This window comes from Drosophila nasuta, chromosome 4 (assembly GCF_023558535.2).
Source record: "Drosophila nasuta strain 15112-1781.00 chromosome 4, ASM2355853v1, whole genome shotgun sequence".
Taxonomy (NCBI): Eukaryota; Metazoa; Arthropoda; class Insecta; order Diptera; family Drosophilidae; genus Drosophila; species Drosophila nasuta.
Genome location: NC_083458.1, coordinates 452,173 through 475,447, shown reverse-complemented (window position 1 = coordinate 475,447; position 23,275 = coordinate 452,173). Strand labels below are relative to the sequence as shown.

Here is a 23,275-nt window from a genome sequence, read left to right as displayed (position 1 = left end):
CAATTACAATTTGTTAGACATTGGGTTAAAATCTTTCTGTTGGGACTACTACAGCTTTTGATGTTCTATCGATTACTCCGAAAAACATTGTGTGATGTATGTAGTTTAAAAAAGGGTGAAAGCTTTTGCCTTAGGCATGCGTTAGAAAGGTGGAGACTTTCTCTCGGGACTGCATTTGCCGCTCACTATTCCAATGTTAAGGAAGAGCGAATATACGAATGGCCTCAGAATATTGTGAGATACAGAAATGTATGTAATGTATAATTATGTACGTATTTATATGTACGAAGATATACACCTACATACATATATAGTAGAATACTCCTGATGCTGACTTGGTATTAAAAGCTATCAGTATTGAATTCGCTTTCCTAACAAACGGACGTTCTGCAATACAAGAGTTAATAGTACGGATACATTTGTCGCGTGTGGTTTGCTCTCGTATAATAAGTTCTTCATGCACATACAACCAATAGTGTAACGCAAATTTTATGTAGATATGTATGTATACATGGACACATATTTTTACATTTATATTACATATGTGGAAATTTATACCTATACTCATGGGTGAACTGCGTATATAATTCTTAAATTATAAGATCAATTTAATTTTGTAATACAATGCTGTACTTACTATCTACTATGTATCAACCACAACCACATGATGTAAAATAAAAGCAACACAAATACTTAAGAAAATTGTTCATGGTTTTCTAACGGTATTATTGCTATATTTTTCACTAAATTAAAAACACAATTAATTATAAATATAGCATCCACCCAGCTACATAGATACGATTGTCACCACAGATATATCTGCACATACATACGTATGCTTATATGTATATACACACACACACCTTCCAAAAATAATGAATGCATATGAATGAATATATATATAATAGGAATGTATACATATACAATCTATAAAATATGTACATTTGTAGAAATTTCTTACATTTAAAGAGCATTAACTGCAGCTATTCCACATAAGTAACAAAACATCCATAAATTTTAATTTAATTACATGTTCTTAAATGTTTTAACTATTCTTGCCAAAAAAAGCATATTTATGATTCGTTTCGTTTGGTGTCATTCATTCATTCATTCATTTCTTTATTTCCATGGTCATACATTTTGGCATATTACAACGTAGCAATGGCGAATTAAATCAAATTATCTCACTCTCGTAGAGTTCTTTCAGTGAAACAAACTTATTTAATTTGTTAGATACATATGTGAATATATATATGTATATATAACTTTTGATTGATAACATATTGATGTATGTATGGACATCGATAAGCATATTTCGAAAGTTTTTCAATAACACATTTCAATGTGTATAGAGAAATACAAAAACACATTGGTACAATTGTTATTTTTTCGTTTGCATGCGTTTTCTAAATATAAAAAACTTTTATGATAATATGGCAGTTTAATTTCAGTTATTCACATTAATATATACATTCATATGTCTGTACATGTAACATATGTACATATGCTCGAATTCATATTTTGATGTCATCTTATCTTGTGATATACGTACATACATGTACATATTACAGACAGACAAATGGAATAACGATGGGAAATATATTCACATTCGTGTTCATGCGCGGCGAAATTGGAATTTCGGAGAGTAAATTGTGTTTATATGTCATCCGTGCATGCATGTATCCATATTCATATATGTACATGCATTCATAATTATAGGAATCAATGTTAGATCCTTTCCTTAAATTGCTTATGCACATACTTATGTAGAAGAATGTATGTACATAAGTATAAGTGAATATTTGCAACAAGTTAGATTCTAGTGCCTTACGTATATGTACATACATATATGCATATGTCCTTAACTTGCATAATATAATATACTTGAGAATAAGTGTATGCCATACAAATATACATTAATGTATCATAATGTACATATACTATTATTATATATGATAAATCCCATACACCCATACATATCTATGCATGTATGTATGTATATGTCAAATTGTGAATAGTACCGTATCTTTGAATACTTGGCTGACTTCCAGGAAAACCAAATCTTGGCAAAGATTGGATAACTAATATGGCATTTAATAACTAAAAAAAGTTGAGCGCAATACAAAAGTTTAAGTTAATACAAAATACAATACAAAAGTATAATAAAAATTGTATCCATCTGCGTTTAACAGATTAACAGGCCATCTGTTGACCGAGTGAAAAGGCCGAAATGTTGTACACATGTACATACCATAAATACATACATACAGCATACATACAGCATATGTGCGTGCGCCTTTTGGTTTACCACACACATCCATCTGTAAACATAAATAAATATTTTGTCTCTTTTTTGTATATTAATACAAAAATGTTATAATAAAGATTCACATCTTTGTCCAATTTGGTGGATATTTTTTGACCCACAGAAAATACTATTACGTAGTGTGACCATTAGTGAGAAAAATCGATTTAATACTAAATGACGTTCATTTGTAAAATCACTTTCAACCAATTCTTTGATTATTGGAAGTTCTGTGTGACCTTTAATTGTTGATAACCAGCTAAATAAATTAAAAAATAATATTTATGAAAATCCTCACTTGTTTCATCTTTGTATGCATAAGTATGTATATCGTTAATACATTATTGATTTATTTACATGTACATATGTATGTAACATTTGCCTTTGTATCATCTACAGAGCCGTCGTAATTTAATGTGGATATTCAGAAAACGGAGTCTTGCAATTGGAACAGAATAAAAAATAAAGTTCAACAAAAAATTGCAAGTTACCGACAATCTAGTCGTTTAAGCGCAATTTATAAGCAACACACACAATAGATTTTCTCAAGTGTGCCATCGCGATGGCTGCTCCAGCAGCCTGTACGCGTTTCTCCGATAACTATGATATAAAGGAAGAACTTGGAAAGTATGTACCCAATTTAAATACTTTAAAAACCCGAAGTAATTATCGTAAACTTCTTGTTATTGCAGAGGCGCCTTTTCGATAGTTAAACGATGTGTCCAAAAGTCGACAGGATTTGAGTTTGCTGCAAAGATTATCAATACTAAGAAACTTACAGCAAGAGGTAAGCACATGTGCAATTAAACAATATACATAGCTTGCCAAATTTTTAAATTTTGCTAACAGATTTTCAGAAATTGGAAAGGGAGGCTCGCATATGCCGAAAATTGCACCATCCTAACATTGGTATGTTCATAGTATGTTAAACCAATATGCATATAATTTGTATAACTCTCATGCGACAAGCGGCATTTGACATTTGTTATATATATTTAGTGCATATTATTCATATATAGAATCGGTAGATATAATACAACAAAAGTTGCGATTTGGTATATATATATATATATATTTTGATTTTTCAAAAATTTTCAGTTCGATTACATGACAGTATACAGGAGGAGAACTATCATTATCTCGTTTTTGATCTGTAAGTAGCCATACTACTAATACATACTAATGAAAGAAAGGCTTTATAATAAAACTTTTTAAATAGTAAAAAACAATGACTCGACTATTGTTTACTGAGATTCATAGTTCATCCTTTTCTCGTTGAGTTAAAATTAGTATTTGTCAATATGAATGTAATTCCCTGAATACCTGCACACTTAATTTGTAAATTAAAACTAAAATGTTAAAAATACTTGCTAAAATTTTAGAGTTGAAAATTACACTGATCTGATCAAGCCAAAATCAAACCAAATTGACAATTACAAATACATTTTACAGTGTAACTGGTGGTGAGCTATTCGAAGATATTGTTGCACGTGAATTTTATTCAGAGGCTGATGCATCACATTGTATTCAACAAATATTGGAATCGGTTAATCACTGCCACCAGAATGGTGTGGTGCATCGAGATCTCAAGCCAGAGAATTTACTATTAGCTAGTAAGGCAAAGGGTGCAGCTGTGAAACTCGCTGACTTTGGTCTAGCCATTGAAGTACAAGGCGATCATCAGGCATGGTTTGGATTTGCGGGTACTCCGGGTTATCTATCACCTGAAGTTTTGAAAAAGGAGCCTTACGGCAAATCGGTAGATATATGGGCATGTGGTAAGCAAACTCATATTATATACTAAATAAATTAAATATTAGCCACTGACATATAAAACTTATATATTTATATAGGAGTCATTCTTTACATTTTGCTTGTGGGCTATCCACCATTCTGGGATGAGGATCAACATCGATTGTACTCACAAATTAAGGCTGGAGCCTATGATGTAAGAAGTATATTTAGTTTAGCACCGATTTTTCAGTGTCTCAATAAGTCTTTGTTTGTATAAACTGATTTATAAGGACAATTTGGTTTCTTCAATGTCGCAATAGCGCTATACTACCTATATGGGGCGACTTTTCCGACATATGCTGCACATTTCACCAACAATTAGCTGTTTTTTTTTTATAAAATACTGCAACATTTTCTCCGTTTTTTGTCATTCGCAATGAAAAGTTCTACATATCTTTATAGGTACATTGAAAAATTTAATTTCGTTATAGAGAACTTTATTGACCAAATAATTTATTTAGACAATAGCTATATATATTATATGGGGACATTAAAAAATTGGCCCTTATGCCGGACAAGGACTCCTTATTATTTCTGTGAATAGAAAACATTTAAAATAATATGTAAAATGCTTTTATTTATTTATTTAATTGATATAAATATTAATATATATGGGTACTCAAAAAAAATGATACACCACTACCAAAACAATAAATTTAATTTAGTCTTTATTTGTTTGTATATGGGTAATTCTCTGACTGAATCTGAATCTGTCACATGTGACCTTTTCAGTGAAAAAAACATAAACTAAAACAATTTTAAAAATAAGTGAAGCTTATTCTTAAAGCTTTGGATTAGCACTATATTTAGAGCTAAGATTGATTTTAGGAACTTGTTATGTTTTACGATAAAATATATAAATTCGTTCATTTTTTGGTTTGCGTGCGAATTTGTTAATTTTTGCAATTATCAGAAAGTAAAAAAAAATCCAAAACTATTCTTAGCTTTAATTAAAGTTGTAATCTAGAGCTATAAGAATAACTTTTCTTATTTTTAAAATAGCTTAGTTTATGATTTTTTTTCACTGTAAAGACGGTTGCACGCGACATCCGGTGGAGAATTACCCATATACCCGCTACCCATAGGGTAGAAGGGTATTATAACTTTGTGCCGACAGGAAAGGAATGTAAAGGTAGAAGGAGGAATCTCCGACCCTATAAATTACATATATTCTTGATCAGCATCAACAGCCGAAACGATCTAGCCATGCCCGTCTGTCCGTATGAAACACTGGATCTCAGAGACTATAAGAGATAGAGCTATATTTTTTTTCAAGTTTGTTGCAAATTTTTGCCACGCCCACTTCCGCCCCGCAAATCAATAAAAATCGAATAACAAGCGTAATTAGAGTTGCGAATTTCAGCACATACAATAATAAGTATAGTAGTTGTGATTCCTGAAAATTTTATTGCGATCAGATAAAAATTGTGGAAATTATTAAAGAAATACTTTTGCATGGGCAAAAACGCCTACTTACTAGGGATCTTAGTTGCTTTGGCTGACAATCTGGTATATTGTGCCGTCTATGGTATATTTTGAATCTGGTACTATATCGATATAACAAATATACCATTTGGTGTTTTTTTTAGAATTTTGGTATATTTTGAAAAAAAAAATATCGTAATATTTTGCTTTTACTCAAAATGGGTAGTGGGTATCTCACAGTCAAGCACACTCGACTGTAACTTTCTAGTTCATTCATGTAAAAGGCACAGTACACAAATATTAAAAAAAAATGGTTGGTGTACGGGCAGCGTTTCTCGTTAGATTTAGTCTTTTCTACGTTAAATTTAACAATTTAATTAAGCCTTGGTACAAATTTATTGTTTTATAATCTCTTTACTTTGTGCTCTATATCCTCTTCTCTCAATCCTTTCACTTTACATCACTATATTATTTTATTATGATTTAAAAGAAAATAGAAATTACTAGGGACATTTCGCTGATTTTTACATTGTTCAAGATGAAGTGCAATATGAACTCTTATTTTCCTCACGTTCGCGATGATGAATAGTTCTTATAAAATGCATTAAACACCAAAAAAACATTATGGTGAATGTATGTTTTTGACATAATTCACAAAACTTCGGCATTTAACTCAAATAAAATTAAAATGAATTTACCTTTTTTTGATATACCCATATAATAATTTATTTAATTCAGAAGGTGATTTATGGTTTATGTTACTTATCCACTGTTTTTCTTGGAATTTTCATACCGTAATGCCAAAGACACGAAAAAAGTAAAAATTTAGTAATTACAGTAGAATCCGCTTATAGTGTCCGTCCGGTTATTGCGACGAAAAGTCAATGGCTTGGTTGGTCCCCATACAAACTTATATGAAAGGGCCTCCGCTTAGTACGTCTCCGCTTTTAGCGGCAAACCGTTTATACGGACGGAATTTTTCAGCTAAATTACTTATAAAGAACGAAACGTAACGCCAGTTTAAAAATGCGAAATTGTAATTGCGACAAATTAATTTTTTCCCCAAGTGTCCAAATCTAAAAATATATCGCTTAAAGGTATATGTACATTATGAAGAAATTGCGTTTTGATTTTTATTTAACTCTGTCATTAGTAAAGTTGAGTTCTCCTTTTCTCTAATTGATAATTTATAGTATCCATCACCAGAGTGGGATACTGTAACACCAGAAGCTAAAAATTTAATCAATCAAATGCTTACTGTTAATCCAAATAAGAGAATTACTGCAGCTGAAGCCTTGAAACATCCGTGGATATGTGTATGTATTCGATATTAAACTTCAATTTATTTAGATTTTATGTACAATTAAATTTATTTAAATTAATAGCAAAGGGAACGCGTGGCTTCAGTAGTCCATCGCCAAGAAACAGTTGATTGTCTCAAAAAATTCAACGCGCGTCGTAAACTTAAGGGCGCTATACTAACAACAATGTTGGCCACTAGGAATTTTTCAAGTAGGTTCATGCCTTCATATATAAAACATTATTTTCTGTTTTTCATCAAAAAATTTATCTCACATAAAGGTAGAAGCATGATAACCAAGAAAGGGGATGGATCACAAGTGAAGGAATCAACTGATTCATCTAGCACAACTCTTGAAGACGACGACGTTAAAGGTAAGCCGTACTATTTTATAACAATTTTAAAAGAGTCGATATAGTTTTATTTTATTGCCTTTGTACTGACAAAAAAACTGCAGAATCTGTTTTTATTTAAAATTTTGAAAGCAGCAATTGTACAGCTGATTACCCGTATATATTGCGAGTCAATTAATGATTGATTAAACGATCAAAATAAGAAATAAGTCAATACTTTTAAGAGGATATTATATACTAAAATTATGTACAAATTAGTCATACAATTTTTTTTTCTATCTTTTTCGCATGTATTTTATTTTGTTCTTCAATGTCGTTAATAGTTGTCGTATTTTATTTTGTTGCCTGTTTTTTTTTTGTTTCAAATTATGTTAATTAACGCTTCAAATAGGTTTTCTATAAACATTTTATTTTAAACAGATTATGCTATTGAAATTTGATCAATTCCAAAAATTCGAATAATACAATCTATGTAGATGATTACTAAAAACTATATGGCTACGAAATATGTAAATAATTTCTGCTCATTAATAAGAAACGTAAATGATTCGATATTATTGAGGGGTTAAAAATATTTAATTCCTTATCCGAATTAAGAAAATGTTTCGCCATGACTGTTATAGTATTTATACCCCCCTACCCATAGGGTAGAAGGGTATTATAACTTTGTGCCGGCAGGAAATGTATGTAACTGGTAGAACAAGGCATCTCCGACCCTATAAAGTATATATATTCTTGATCAGCGTCAACAGCCGAGACGATCTAGTCATGTCCGAAAATTTGGCTGCCATCAGATAAAAATTGTCGGAGCTATTAAAGAAATAATTTTGTATGGGCAAAAACGCCTACTTACTGCTTACTTGCTTTGGCTGACAATCTGGTATATTGTGCCGTCTATGGTATATTTTGAATGCGGTACTATATCGATATACCAATTATACCATTTGGTATATTTGTAGTATTTTGTAGTATATTCGGTATATTTTGAGAAAAATACCGTTTTTTGTTTTATTCAAAATGGGTGGCGGGTATCTCACAGTCGAGTACACTCGACTGTAGCTTTCTTACTTGTTCATTTTTGGTTTGGGTACATAGGAACATCATTAGGTTAATACTATAATGTAATGTATTGTTATGAAGACAAATTATTATTTTTTTGGGTTTACAAAATGTAATTTTAATTTGCTTTCTACCTTTTTGAATATGAGGCTTATATTGAATATTGAGAAACTTTCATATTTGTACATTTATTTACGTTTAAATTGTTTAAAGATACCATATAGACAAACATTTTCTACTCGACTGTTCTCCGTAATTATAAATCAATGCACATGTATGTGAAAGTGATTAATGGACCTAATCTAAACGTATTCAGAATTGATCATGTACGAGTACAGTTCGTGAATATTAAATTATTATTCATTATTAACGATAATAATTTAAAAAAAAAATGGATGGTTTTGTTTTAATTTTGCGTACATAATATTCTTTTCATTTTTATAATTAACATTTAAGCACAATGCTATTATTTATGTTGTTGCACTTTTTTAAGCATTTTAAAGAAAATCGAGATTTAACAACAAACTAATCTCGTTGCGTAGGATGACGATGATTTCGTATTCAGAAATATAGCTATTTTCCCACAGAATTATAATTCAAGTCACAACACTATCGCATTATCAATTATGAAATTTATTTGTATTTTTTTAGAAGATAAAAAAGGAATTGTTGATCGCAGTACTACAGTCATATCAAAAGATCCAGAAGGTAATGTTCATCAAACATTTATAATTCGTTTTTTATTTTTGTTTTTGTTTTTTGGTTCAAGTCACCAAACACATTATCCAATTCTATGATTGATTTCATCTGATTTATTACTTGAAAGCCCTTGAAATAGAATGAATAGTTATCGATTAATCAGTATTTATTGATTGATATTATATTAGGTTTTTAAGAGAGTCAATATGTACGTATTTTATTATTCTCTTGGCTGAGATAGAATAGTCGTTATTATGGATTCGATTTGAATTTCAGTTATGGAGCTGATTTCATTGGAATAAAATGGAACCGTCATTTGTTGAATCAAAAAAATTGACAGCTTCTAACTATTTATTTTAGTTATTTAGCACTTCAACCGTTTTACCGACAAATTAATTTATTCTTCTCGTCGCTTTGCCAAGTTATAGGTAATGTTACTATTTTTCAATTATAAAAAGCCATTTTTTATCTTAAAAAAAAGATATATGACGCTAGATTTTGTTATAGTTTTTTTTTTTCCTTAAAAAAACTCATAAGTATTACAATTTAGAATGCACTATAAAACAAATGTTTATCAACAAAATTTGCACAATGCAGAGCAGAAAGAGAAAGAGAAAGTAGTAATAGGTCAGGATCAAATTCTGTATATTCGAGACCACGGTTGAATATATTTAGTTTTATTGTTTTTGAAATCCAGTACAAGGCCATATTAAAAATTGTATTTTGCCGCCGTTTAATGATCTTACGTATTATATAAGGCGAATATACCAATATATAATACGCAAAGTGCCAATTACGAGCGAGGCACACAATATTTCCTTCTCTTTCTCTCTCTTAGTCTCTGACTCTTTGATCTATTACAGATCGCATATTCAATTTTTGCTAAATGCTCATCCAGTAAAGGGAACGATTAAATGCAGTTACAAGTAATTGTATGTATTTTGTGACCTGCCGCAAAGCTAATATACTCAAGCTTTTGTAGCTTTTTTGCGAATACTTCAACATTATATTTGTCGTACTTTTAAATTACTTATTTAGCTAGATGCGCGCTTCATATATATTAAACTGAGTTGGGAATAAAATTTGTTATATTCCGTTGTATTTTTATTGTATCCCTGAGAATGGAATATTTTTCTCTGAAAGGGGAAAAACCTTATAATGTATAACACTTTTGGTTGAACATACATGCGCATAATTTTAGTTTAGTGTACCAGTGACTCAATTTATGTTGAATAATTAGGTAAATTTAATTTCAAATTGAATTGCAATTACTTTACAGCATTAACGAACACAAAATCACTTCATTCATTTTATTTTCATTGTCATGTACATTTTTCCCCAAATTATGTGTACATAATATATGTATATAAATAACTATATATATATTATATATATATATAATATATATATGTATGTATGTATGTGTGGTTTTAGAAATAAGGATTGTGTGTCCTGCAAAAGCTTGCCAGCAAATCTCAGGAAACTCACAGTGCTCTTCAGGTATGTATGTACAGCCATTTTAATGATATAATATCAAAAATTCTTTTCTAGTCTTCTATCAATCATTTAATCGGTCACTCGCATGCTTATTAATAATAATAACCTTCAATTTATTTGTTTACTGTTGTCTTTTTTTGTGCATTATTATTTACGAGCAACGAACACTTGAATTGTATAGATTGTCTTGTAAATAATCTTAATGTATAAAGAACTAATGTTATATGACAATGCATGAAGTTTGTAAATCCGCTACCCATAAGTAAAATAAGGTATTTTCTACCCCACAAATATACACTGATAATCTTAATCTTAATACATATGTACAAATATAGTAACCCATTAACAATGTATCGAATGTAGAGCAGAAGTAGACATATACCTCTCATGAAGTACATCTTTTCGGAATCATCATCAGCAGCTTAGATGATTAATTTGTAACTGTTCAACCGTCTGAATACCTAGCACCTATAGATAAATAGATATTCCATGTTAGATCTTCAATCTGGATTATCCATTAGACCCACATGACTTGATTTATTTCAGAATAAACATTCGTAATGATTTCGGAAGTGTCACCTTTTGGTTGCCACTAATATCAATATACTAATGTACATAGTGGTAGGCCACTTTTTAACGGTCAAGAAATTTAGTATTGCGGTAAACCAATAATGGGAATCATCGAAGTTATTTAAGAAATGATTACCTTGAATCCACGTTTCTTAAATGAGTTCTTAGCTTCTGGTAGGAAGTTCAGATATTTTATTTGCACTTCTTAAGGATGCGAAGAAAGTAATTAGAGATTCTATATTAGTATTGGCGCGGCGTCGTATTACAGATATTAAATAGTAGGTTGTCATTTCAAATAACTCATAAATCAGGATTTTTCATCCTCTTTCTAGATAGGCAAGAGCTTTAAATTGTTAGTAAAGTCCTTCAGGGTTCAATCTCTACAATCTTCAACCATGTGGGGGAAAACTGTCAATTCTTCTCCAACAGTAAGACCTTACCGTAGACAAACAGTAAACCTTAGAATTTTCTTTAATTTAAATATGTATCTGGAGTTTTGCGAATTGATGCCAAAATGGAAAAACTTCATATAAACAAAGCTATACAAAATATTAAAAAAAAATTACTCCGAAAAATTTGAGGGTTCTTGCTGATCTCTACGTCATCGCCGGCGGTTATATTTAACTTGCTACCAACAACAAGGGTATTATGACTATATAATACTGTGGGCAAAAAGTAGTAAGACTTTGTTCATAATTTTAAAATTCTTTATTTATTCGGCCAAATCTATTTCGTCCCCCTCAAATTAATCCCCCCCGGCCACAATACACTTTCGCAAACGTTTTTTCCAATCCTCGAAATAGTTTTTAAAGTAGATTTCCGGAACAGCCTTCAATGCGCGTAGCTATTCTCGTTTAATGTCTTCAATTGACTCAAAACGATTTCCCCGGAGCGATCGTTTGAGTTTTCTGAACAGCCAGAAGTCACACGGAGCTAAATCAGGCGAATACGGTGGTTGTGGAACGATATTGGTTGAATTTTTGGCAAAAAACTCACTAAGAATCAATGCAGTATGCGACAATGCATTATCGTGCAGCAGAAACCAACAGTTATTGATCCATAATTTTGGTCTTTTTAGACGAATTGCCTCACGCAAACGACGCATAACGTTCAAATAATAGTCCTTATTAACCGAATGCACTTTTTGTACTTCAGAAAAACAGGCATATATTAAACACTAATGATTATTTTGATATGATATTTGGCATAGAAGTTACTGACAGTCTTGCCAACCTAGAAACAAAATATTTCGACGAATGGACTTCCGCACGAAATATAAATTAAAAAGTCTTACTACTTTTTGCCCACAGTAGTATGTACCAACCAGAGGGCGGCGAGTCCGATCTTAATCATAGTCAACAGTCGAGACAATATAGGCATCTCTGTCTGTCCGTCTATATAACTACACCATAAGAAATAGAGCTATACTTTTTTCAACAGGACTTGTAATGTTTCAAGTTTCAAATTTTCAATCAGATCAGATAAAAATTGTCGAAGTTATTTAATAAATAATTTTGATTGGCAAATAACGAATATAGTAATCAGATTACTTTGGCTGAGAGATATACCAAATATTGCCTAACCAAAAAAGTAATCTCCGACTCCATAAAATATATAGATTCTTGATCAGCGTCAACAACCGAGACGATATAAACACGTCTATCTAGACCGTCTGTCCATCTGCCGGTATGAAAAACTATATAAACACAAGATTTTCCTCGACAGCATTTGTTATGTTTGCACGCAGAATATTTGGGATATTTTTATACCCGCTACCCATAGGGTAGAAGGGTATTATAAGTTTGTGCCGGCAGGAATATATATATTCTTGATCACCATCAATAGCCGAAACGATCTAGCCATGTCCGTCTGTCCGTATATACACCTAGATCTCAGAGACTATAAGAGATCTATCTAGAGAGCTATCAACCAATGTGTAATTATCGTTTCTTACTCTAACATAAAATGACTGTTTTTTTCATACAAGTACTTCAGTAAATTAATTAAATTAATTTGAAACATAATCTACATAAACCATAATTTATTTGATAAACATAAGCCAAAAAGAGCGTTAAAGAAAAATTGTCGTTTGGTTAATAACAATTAAATTTCTTTTTTGGGGAAAAAATTATAAAGGGATAATTGTATGTATGACTGATCACATAGATTGAAAATACAATATAATTCGCTATTTTTATTTTCAAAATGTAATTTTAGTGTTACTCCAAGCTGTAAGTTAGTCTAGTTTGTGTCATTGAATAGACCACAATATATACTGCAAATATATTTTATATACGGCTTACGAATAATTTAACAAAATTGTTAGTGTTGGTTTTTAATTTATTGATTGCGGTTCTGTTGCGCTGTTTCATTGGTGCGTTGGATCTTTGGATCGTTCAAATGTATTCAAATTCTCATTTTACTCTATCGTAAACCATAAATTCATCTATGGTTGTAATCTCTGTACAATATTTTTTTTTGTACATCCCAAATACTTCAATAATTATGATTAATCATTAACCATTACTTGATTCAAAGCAGCCAGACGACAGGAAATTATCAAAATCACAGAACAATTGATTGAGGCAATCAACAGCGGTGACTTCGATGGATATACGTATGTTTCCATTTTTTCCCCCTTATGTTAAATTAACCATATTAACAATATTACTTATATTTTATAATATATATAGTAAAATATGTGATCCACATCTAACGGCTTTCGAACCAGAGGCATTAGGCAATTTAGTCGAAGGAATTGATTTCCACAAATTTTATTTTGAAAATGGTAAATAACACTGAAACAATGCGACAACAGCAAAATTCCATTTGACGTTGTTTTTTTTTTTAACAGTTCTTGGTAAAAATTGCAAGGCAATAAACACTACAATACTAAATCCCCATGTACATTTGCTAGGAGAGGAAGCGGCTTGCATTGCCTATGTAAGGCTTACTCAATATATTGACAAGTGAGTTATTACATTATATAATTATTATGTTATGTTTATAAGTTTTTATTGTCTGAAATATAAAACTATGCATGCATAGTTTATACGACCAAATTTGGCCCAAATGTATCTTCGTTAAAAAAAAATATTTAAAAAAGCTAAAAAAAAATATTTAAAAAGTCTTAAAATTCTTAGAGGGATTTTTAAAGTCTTAAAATTCTTAGAAGGATTTTGTAATTATTCGTTCAAAACTATGTTAACTAATTGTTTAACTCGAGTTTACGAAATTAGCTAGAATAATGTTCATGGACTGTACCAATTTAATATTTACTATAGTTTTCTATCAACAATATTATCAAGTGTACTCAAATTCAGCCACCCAAGTCCGCGAGATTCCCGCTACCCATTTCAATAAAACCATATTCTATTCTAAAATACTTTATCTGTAAAAAAAATGGTGCTCATTATTATGGTAGCGTATCGGAGCGCATCTCCGACCCTATAAGGTATATATATTCTTGGTCAGCGTCAACAGCCGAGACGATATAGCCATGTCCGTCTGTCCACATAGAAAGCACTTGTTATGTTTGCACGCAGATCAAGTTTGTTTCAAATTTTTGCCACGCTCAATTCCGCCGCGAATTAACAAAAATTGAACAACTAGCCAGCCTAAAGCTAGAGCCACGATTTTTTGTACATATAATAATAACAATAGAATCTGAGAATTTGGATGCAATCAGATAAAAACTATAGATTGTATTTAAGAAATACTTTTCTATGGGCAAAAACGTCTACTTGGTTGATGTGGAACGATGAACGATGAGCACGAGCGTATTTCGTTACGCTGTGCATTTGTTTGCATGTATGCGTCTACGTATTCACATGCGCGCCTATATCGGTATGTGCATATGTATGTATGTATATGAAGTTTCGCAGACAAGCAGCTAGCGCATGTCAATTTTGTTTTGCTGCGACGAAAGTCTCGAAGAAGAAGACGACAACAATTGTTCGTGTCTTAGATGTTTGCAGTTAAATGGCGCCTGCACAAGGACTGCGTTGGCTCTGCTGATAGTTTGCAATCTCAACATACATATTGTGCTGAGCGAGTTTGATTCGCGATCGGGAAAACAAGCACATTTTGATTTTTTTAAATCCTTTCCTAGCTTACTGACAGAAGTAATAACTAATTGCGCATTGATTTTTGATGATTTACAATTTCGTACATTTGAATATTAAAATGAAGCCGTAATTATTTTTGCAACCACTATTTAACTATATTTAGCAATAATGCTGTTGGTGTATCTATGTATTATATGGTTACTGATAGTACTACATATATGATAGTATACGAATATATCAATTGGTATATTTTTAGTACTTTTGCGGTATATCCATTTGGTATATTTTAAGAATAATACCGCACTGTTTTGCTTTTATTCAAAATTGGTAGCGGACATCTCATATTATTCTTACTTGTTTATTTTAATATTAATATATGATATATTTTTTTTCCGATTTGATTAAAGGCAAGGACATGCACACACTCATCAGTCGGAGGAGACACGCGTTTGGCATCGACGAGATAACAAATGGCAAAATGTCCACTTTCATCGAAGTGCCTCAGGGAAGATTAGTGGGGCAACGACTTTCGATTTTTTACCACAGAAATAGATTCGTGGCCTAAATGGATTATACGTTGAAATTCATTCGACACAATGATGATGTTAGGAACTCTACACTACTTAAAAATTGTACTGACAAAGGATCGTCGTAGTGCACAGCTATCAGCGTTTTGGAGTTAGTCCCTAATAACACAAAATATAAAAATAAATACATATATTGGAGGGGCGAACATTGTAAGTCAATATAATACTATATATTATTTTTCCCCGGTCCGCGTGACCTTCCAAATAAACGTGCGTTCCATTTTCTGCATGCATAAGACAGAAAAAAATAATAAAATATACATACAAATTTATAATTAAAGAAATGTCCAAGAAACATTTGACAATGATCTTCAAATGGCTAATCACTACTAATCTAGCACTTTATGCAAAGCCCTAATACAGTTTTTGACGTCGCACTCACAAACACAAACACAAAGTTACTCACACAGCCAATCATTCATGTATTTATAGTTAATAAATAGCAGTAACAAAAACTTTCTTTTAAAAAATCGATCTCTATAGTTCCAACTTTGCCTGCAAACATAACATAACCTAACAAATTTACATTAGTACGTTGTGAAACTAAAGTTAAATACTGCTATATATGTATGTGTGTGTGCACGTTCTTATATACATACACACACACATATATATATACATATGAATTTGTAAGTACTAATATGTATATTTCAAACTTAAGAATTTCATCATAATATAAACAAATACTTACATGTTGTATCCATTTACGATTTAAATTCTATAAAGTGCATATAGGATAATCAAACGAGTTAAAACAAGGAAACAACACACAGACAGACACACACAATAATACATTCATTAATGATTCTATTATGAATGACATTTTGCTGACATTAACTGGCGGCACCTACCTTAGTTATTTAAGCGTAATTAAAACAAACGCAAACGCATTTTCAGATTTAACTTTGCAACTAAATTATATGAAGAAGCAAAAATGATAAACAAAACAAAACAAAACAAAACATGATAATGAGACCTATAGCTATTTAATAACAAAATAATCTATAAATAATTATATTAACAATTTATTGGTATGAAAAACATATTCAAGAAAAAACATACAAATTAGTTATCTTCAATAAGGAAAAAGTTGCCCAAATAACACAACAGATTATTTTGTAATCCCACTCCCATTCTATGTCATCGATGTGGATATAAATATACAAGTAAATTATAAAAAAAAAATATTGTGCGCAACAAAAAAAAATCGAATAATAGTTAAATTAAAAATTTTATTATAATTACAATTATTACAAAATTAATTATTATCATCATCGTTTATTACAAATTAAAGAAAAGTAAACTAGAATAGCAGCAATACAAAAAAAAAACAAACATCATTTGATGAATTATAACACTTCACTCACTCTTGTAATTTTTTTAATTTGTTTGTTTGCTTTTATTTTTGTAGATGCGTAGTCTAAGTTTATTTAATTACTGTGTATATCTAATTATGTATTTTATAATATGTGTGGAGTGTGAATACAAGTTGAAAAACCCAAAGTCATGTTATTTGTGCACCAAATAATAAATACAAAGTTATAGAAATATCACACGAATTTACAACAGCAAAATGCGTGAAATTAAAAAACAGATGTTTTATTTGTTTATGCCACACCACAAAATGAATTTAATTTACTGCACAACTTCTTAAATTCGGTCGGTATGTATATGTATATGTATGTGAATTGAAGTGTTGTATGTATATTTCAATTTTATGAATTTATTTATAGTATATGTGCTGTATCCTCAATAATGTTACTCAAATCAAATAATATGCATAGGATACTTAAGGTCATTTACTATACAATAATTATGAACATACATAAATACGTATTAAAATGTGTATATAAATACTCTGGAATGTCACAATCTTTTAGTTTCAGGTAATGTTACGTGTTAATATAAAATTCTTAATACCACTTATGCAAAACAAAGGCAAAGGCAGGCATACTTTTTAAATTGGAAAAGAAGGATATTCTTATCGCTTAACGCTCAACACTGTTAAGCTGTCGGGAATACATTTTTAATAAAAACAAACTAAAAATGAACAAAACCTAAATACAAATTACAAATACAAATGAACAAAAATAAAAACAGAATACAAAAAAAATACAAATTTTCTAGTTAATAAAATGTTTTCTTAATAATATCAAGCCCACATATGAGATATATTTATAATTGTAAAATTCAGCTTAATTACAACAAATTATTTCAATTCGGCGGGCTGAGCAAAGAACAATTGTTAAGAACATAAAACAACAGGTTTGTTAAAAGCCAAACAAAATTGATGATTGCCTACGAATTCTTTTATAAATAATTGCTGTAGTTGATATATTTAAAGTAATATTTCTAAAAGTATTTGCAAATAACATAATGCCGCAGCTAATGATAGTTAATTCTCTAAATCAATATTTAAAACTCCATTTATAATTTAAAAAAAAACAGAATTTTGTATTTATGGCAAATGATGGGAAAATCTAATATATTATTATTTACAAAAATAACTGTGTTTATTGTCTCCTAAATAAAATCTATAAACAAATATATTTGAAATAAAAATATAAACTTAAATAACTAAAATAAATTCTCAAAATCAATCTCTATTAGTTCGAATTTAATGATTTAAGTATATTTCTATATATTAAATATAGAAAATTGGAATGGAAATGTCAAGGGATTAAGGGATTCTCTTGGATTGATAGATAATATAAATGTAATTGTTAATTTAGCATTACAGAAACGTAATGAAATCACTTAAGTCATAATGAAATAAAAACAATATTTCACTGTTCTGAGAAACCGTGATCGTATATAATCATTAATTAGCTCTTATAGGTACATGTGCTTTTGTATGGTATGTGCATCTGTAGTATTCATAAAGTTTTTTAGTCAATATAAATATTTTCATAATCTTTTAATTTAAGTATGATACTAACAACAAGTTGTGTCTAAGTCATTTATTTTATTTAATTTCTATTTTCATAGCAAAAGGCCTAGCTTAGTCTTTGGTGTGTACAGTGTCAGTGATATTCATGCACAAGCGTAAAGATAATTAAACGCTAGTTCAGTCTCGGACAGAATCAATATTTTTTTATTTTTAATTTATTTATTTAACAAACAATCTGAAAGTCATACACTAACCGCTAAACTCTTATACCAATACCGTCATAGCAATAGTACAACTTTTTTATAATAAAGATTTTTTTTTGCAATTGTAGCTGATTTTGTATCTTTTTTTATATTACCACGCAATTACATATTTACATCATAATTAATGATATTTTCGCTAAAATATATTTAATTAATATACAAAAGGGGTATGTTATATAAGGTTGGCAAAAAAGTTTTGCGGTATTTCCGATTGGTGTCTTTGCAAGCGCGTAGTTCTAGTTCTATTCGTCGCATCGGTTCATGCTATACTTTTTGCTTTTTGGAAAGCTCTTTCCATGTTTGATTTATTGTTGTTTGTTTTGAGTCGATCGTGAGTTATAGCGTCACAAACATGGAGCAAAATAAAGAGAAAATACGGCGTATTTTACAGTACTACTACGATAAAGGCAAAAATGCAACTCATGCTGCCAATAAAATTTGTGCAGTTTATGGATTCGATACAGTTTCCATTTCCACCGCACAACGATGGTTTCAACGTTTTCGTTCTGGTGCGGAGGTGGTCGAAGATGCGCCACGGTCCGGAAGGCCTGTCGTCGAAAATTGATTGATCGAAAAAGATCGACATTGTAGCGCCGTAGCATCGGCCAAGAGCTAGACATGAGTCATCAAACCGTTTTAAACCATTTGAAGAAGCTTGAATTAAAAAAAAAACTCGATGTATGGGTGCCACACGACTTGACGCAAAAAAACATTTTTGACCGTATGGTGGATGCATGCAAATCGCTCCTGAATCGCAACAAAATCGACCCGTTTTTGAAGCGGATGGTGTCTGGCGATGAAAAGTGGATCACTTACGACAACGTGGTCGAAAAGCGGTGAAACTGCCCAGACGGTGGCCAAGCCTGGATTGACGGCCAGGAAGGTTCTTCTGTGTGTTTGGTGGGATTAGCAGGGAATCATCAACTATGAGCTGCTCCCCTATGGCCAATCGCTCAATTCGGACCTGTACTGGACCGCTTGAATGCAGCACTCATGCAGAAGAGTCCATCTTTGATCAACAGAGGCCGAATTGTCTTCTATCAGGACATCGTCAGGCCACACACATCTTTGGTGACGCGCCAGAAGCTCCGGGAGCTCGGATGCGAGGTTCTTTTCCATCCACCGTATAGTCTGGATCTCGCACCAAGTGATTACCACCTATTTCTGTCCATGGCGAACGAGCTTGGTAGTCGGAAGTTGGACACAAGAGCGTTCTGTGAAAATTGGATCTCCGAGTTTTTTGCCAATAGGGAAGCGAGCTTCTATAATAGGGGCATTATGAAGTTGGCATCTCGTTGGGAACTCGTCATCGAACAAAACGGCGCATATTTGACTTAAATCGCATTATTATAACCAATTTTATGAACAATTGAAAATTCAATAAAATACCGCAAGACTTTTTTGCTAACCTTATATATTGATATACCATTAACTTACAAGTGTACGAGTGTTGCTATTTATATTTCTGGCCTAATAATAAAAATGCGAATATTTATAAAAAAAAAAATTGATTTATTGTTTTTCACAATATTCTACAGCAAGATTTATACACTTTTGAATGCGCTCAAACCCATTGTCGAAGCACTTTTTTTACTCTGATTGAGGCACCTCCAAAGCATAGTTTTTGAACGCTTCAACATCATCTTCTGACTTCGAAAATCGATGACCACGCCTTTTTTCCTTGATGTGCGGGAATAAAAAGAAGTCATTGGGTCCCAAGTCAGGGCTGTACGGCGGATGACCCATAAATTCCACTTTTTTACCGCAAAAAAGGGGCGATGGTTTGAGCTGGTGTGTGAGAGTTCGCGTTGTTATGGTGCAGAATGATCCATCTTTTCTTGTCAGGCTAACAAATTGTGGTGTACCACTTAGAATTGACCGTCCTACATTGCGCAAGCGAAACAGTCGCCACATGACCAGTTTTACCGAAGAAACAGGCGACTATTTGCTTCATAGTGCTTCTTCCACGAGCAATTTTCGTTGGATTTGGCTCGTCTTCAAAGACCCACACGGTCGATTGCTGTTTTGTTTTGGGCTCATAACCATAGATCCATGATTCGTAATCCTGTGACGCTCTTATAAATGTCTTTTGAAGCACAGCGAATGTATTTTTTCAAAATGTTCTTTGAACCAATCCACACAAGCCTTTTTTTGAGCAATTGTCAAATTGTGCGGGATCCAACGAGAACAATCGTGTTTATGCAATATCGAACGTATTCTGGTGGAAGAAATGTCCAAGGATGTCTCTATCTCACGATATGTCACATGACGATCTTGCATTATCAGTTCACGCACGGCATCAATGTTTTCCGGCACAATGACTGTTTTTGGACGACCTTCACAACCTTTGTCTTCGAGCGAGCTCGGCCACGATAGAATTCACTAAACTAGTTTTTCATAGGGCTATAGGATGGCGCTTCATCGTCATATAAAGATTTAAGTTCATCGATACATTTTTATCGTGATGATCCACGTCGAAAGTTGTAAAAAATTATTACTCGAAAGTCTTCACGAGTTAATTCCATTTTTCTGCCGAGGTAAGTTTTTGATTAATTGTTTATCGATATCAAACGTGGAGCTTTTACCGATAAAAGTCCAAACTTTTTTTAGGAAATAGTCAATTGGTCGTAATATGGCTAGAAGTGATCTAGGCCAGAAACTTAAATAGCAACCCTCGTACCAGATTGACACTTGTTAGATTCAATGCGTTAAAAACTGTCGATTACTGTTTGTCAAAAAGTAATATCTTATGCTTTGTCCATTAAAAATTCTATTATATATACACATATACATATATGTATGTATATGAAATTGTATTTTATCCGCACTGATAAACCGTGATGTACCCAGTACTCTTTAGCTTCAAAACTACTCTTGCTTTTCGATTTCTTTGAATTTGCGAAGTCGGAAGTGGCACGCACTTGTCAGAAAATCTGAAACTAGCTTGTTGATTCTGATCAAGAATATATGTGTGTACAAAGTTCTAATACCATTTTATCCTATGTGTAGCGAGAATAAATATTATATTGTGTCCGGCCGGTTATTGCATCGAAAAATCCGATGGCTTGGTTGGTCCTCATACAAACTTACATATATGAAAGGGCCTCCACTTAGTACGTCTCCGCTTTTAACGACAAACCGCTTATACCGACTAAATTTTAACCAATTCAATCGAATATTGCGACAAAAAAAAAACAAGTAAGAAAGCTACAGTCGAGTGTACTCGACTGTGAGATACCCGCTACCCATTTTGAATAAAACCAATATATTTTGCGGTATTATTCTCAAAATATACCAAATATACTGCAAACATACTTAAAATATACAAAATGGTATATGTGGTATATCGATATAGTACCGCATTCAAAATATACCATAGACGGCACAATATACCAGATTGTCAGCCAAAGCAACTAAGACCCCTTGTAAGTAGGCGTCTTTGCCCATACAAAAGTATTTTTTTAATAACTTCGACAATTTTTATCTGATCGCAATAACTACTATAGTTATTATTATATATGCCAAAATTTGCAACTCTAGCTTTAAAATTACGCTTCTTATTCCACTTTTTGATTTGAGGGGGCGGAAGTGGGCGTGGCAAAAATTTGAAACAAACTTGATCTGCGTGCAAACATAACAAATGCTGTCGAAAAAAAATTATAGCTCTATCTCTTATAGTCTCTGAGATCCAGTGTTTCATACGGACGGACGGACAGTCACACAGACGGACAGACGGACATGGCTAGATCGACTCGGCTGTTGACGCTGATCAAGAATATATATACTTTATAGGGTCGGAGATGCCTCCTTCTACCTGTTACATACATTTCCTGCCGGCACAAAGTTATAATACCCTTCTACCCTATGGGTAGCGGGTATAAAAACGCCTGGTAAGCGCTTATTTCACCGGCAACGAACTAGCGCTCAGAACTGTAGGGTTCTTACATTCTCACTAATCTCTATTAGGTTTAGCTGTCGCCTTAGCTTATTCTTATGAATATGCATGAATACGACTTATTATGAAAAAACGATGTTATTGAATTTAATTTTTTGTTTTGATTAAAAAATTAATTTGTATTATCTTAAAAACTTAATACAAACATGGCAACCATAAAAATAAAACAACAAACAATTTGTTTTGCTCCTTTCGGTCAGTATAACGAGTATAACGACGTAAGTCGCCTTGAACTCGCCATAACCGGATTCTACTGTATTATAAAACTATATTGAGTCTTTGATTCCACTTAAGTACTCTTCAGATGGTCTTGCATTGTTCTTGGTTTTGCACTTTTTACCCAACAGTTTAAGCTTATCGAAGATATACAAAGTGAGTTCAAAACTAAACAGGACCTTTTGAATCTAACGCCCCCTTTTGGTCCCATCAACATATATGTCAACTGGTGCGTTAGAATTTGCATTCTCCATTGAGTGGAAATGAAGTTATTGCGTTTTAAGTATGTCAGTAT

At 31.9% G+C, this 23,275-nt stretch overlaps 1 protein-coding gene across 10 annotated transcripts; it reads left to right on the top strand.

Annotated features, from left to right (window-relative positions):
* Positions 1–357: 357 nt before the first annotated feature.
* On the top strand, positions 358–18,123 carry LOC132794920 (calcium/calmodulin-dependent protein kinase type II alpha chain). Of its 10 annotated transcripts, none has more exons than XR_009633377.1 (16): positions 359–501; positions 2,705–2,932; positions 2,998–3,092; positions 3,155–3,214; positions 3,404–3,458; positions 3,758–4,083; positions 4,159–4,253; positions 6,718–6,840; positions 6,910–7,198; positions 8,888–8,944; positions 10,370–10,435; positions 13,544–13,619; positions 13,696–13,790; positions 13,857–13,971; positions 15,477–15,806; positions 17,537–18,123. XR_009633377.1 is itself a non-coding variant. In XM_060805227.1 (16 exons), the coding sequence occupies exons 2-16, from the start codon at positions 2,868–2,870 to the stop codon at positions 15,619–15,621; spliced, it is 1,596 nt and encodes a 531-aa protein (XP_060661210.1). In that variant the 5' UTR covers positions 360–501; positions 2,705–2,867; the 3' UTR covers positions 15,622–16,715. The 10 variants fall into 10 exon arrangements, 8 of the variants coding, with proteins under 8 accessions (XP_060661203.1, XP_060661206.1, XP_060661207.1 ...); XR_009633376.1 differs by lacking the exon at positions 17,537–18,123 and adding an exon at positions 16,383–16,715; XM_060805227.1 differs by lacking the exon at positions 17,537–18,123 and having other exon boundaries at positions 360–501; positions 6,910–7,040; positions 7,110–7,198; positions 13,541–13,619; positions 15,477–16,715.
* Positions 18,124–23,275: the final 5,152 nt, after the last annotated feature.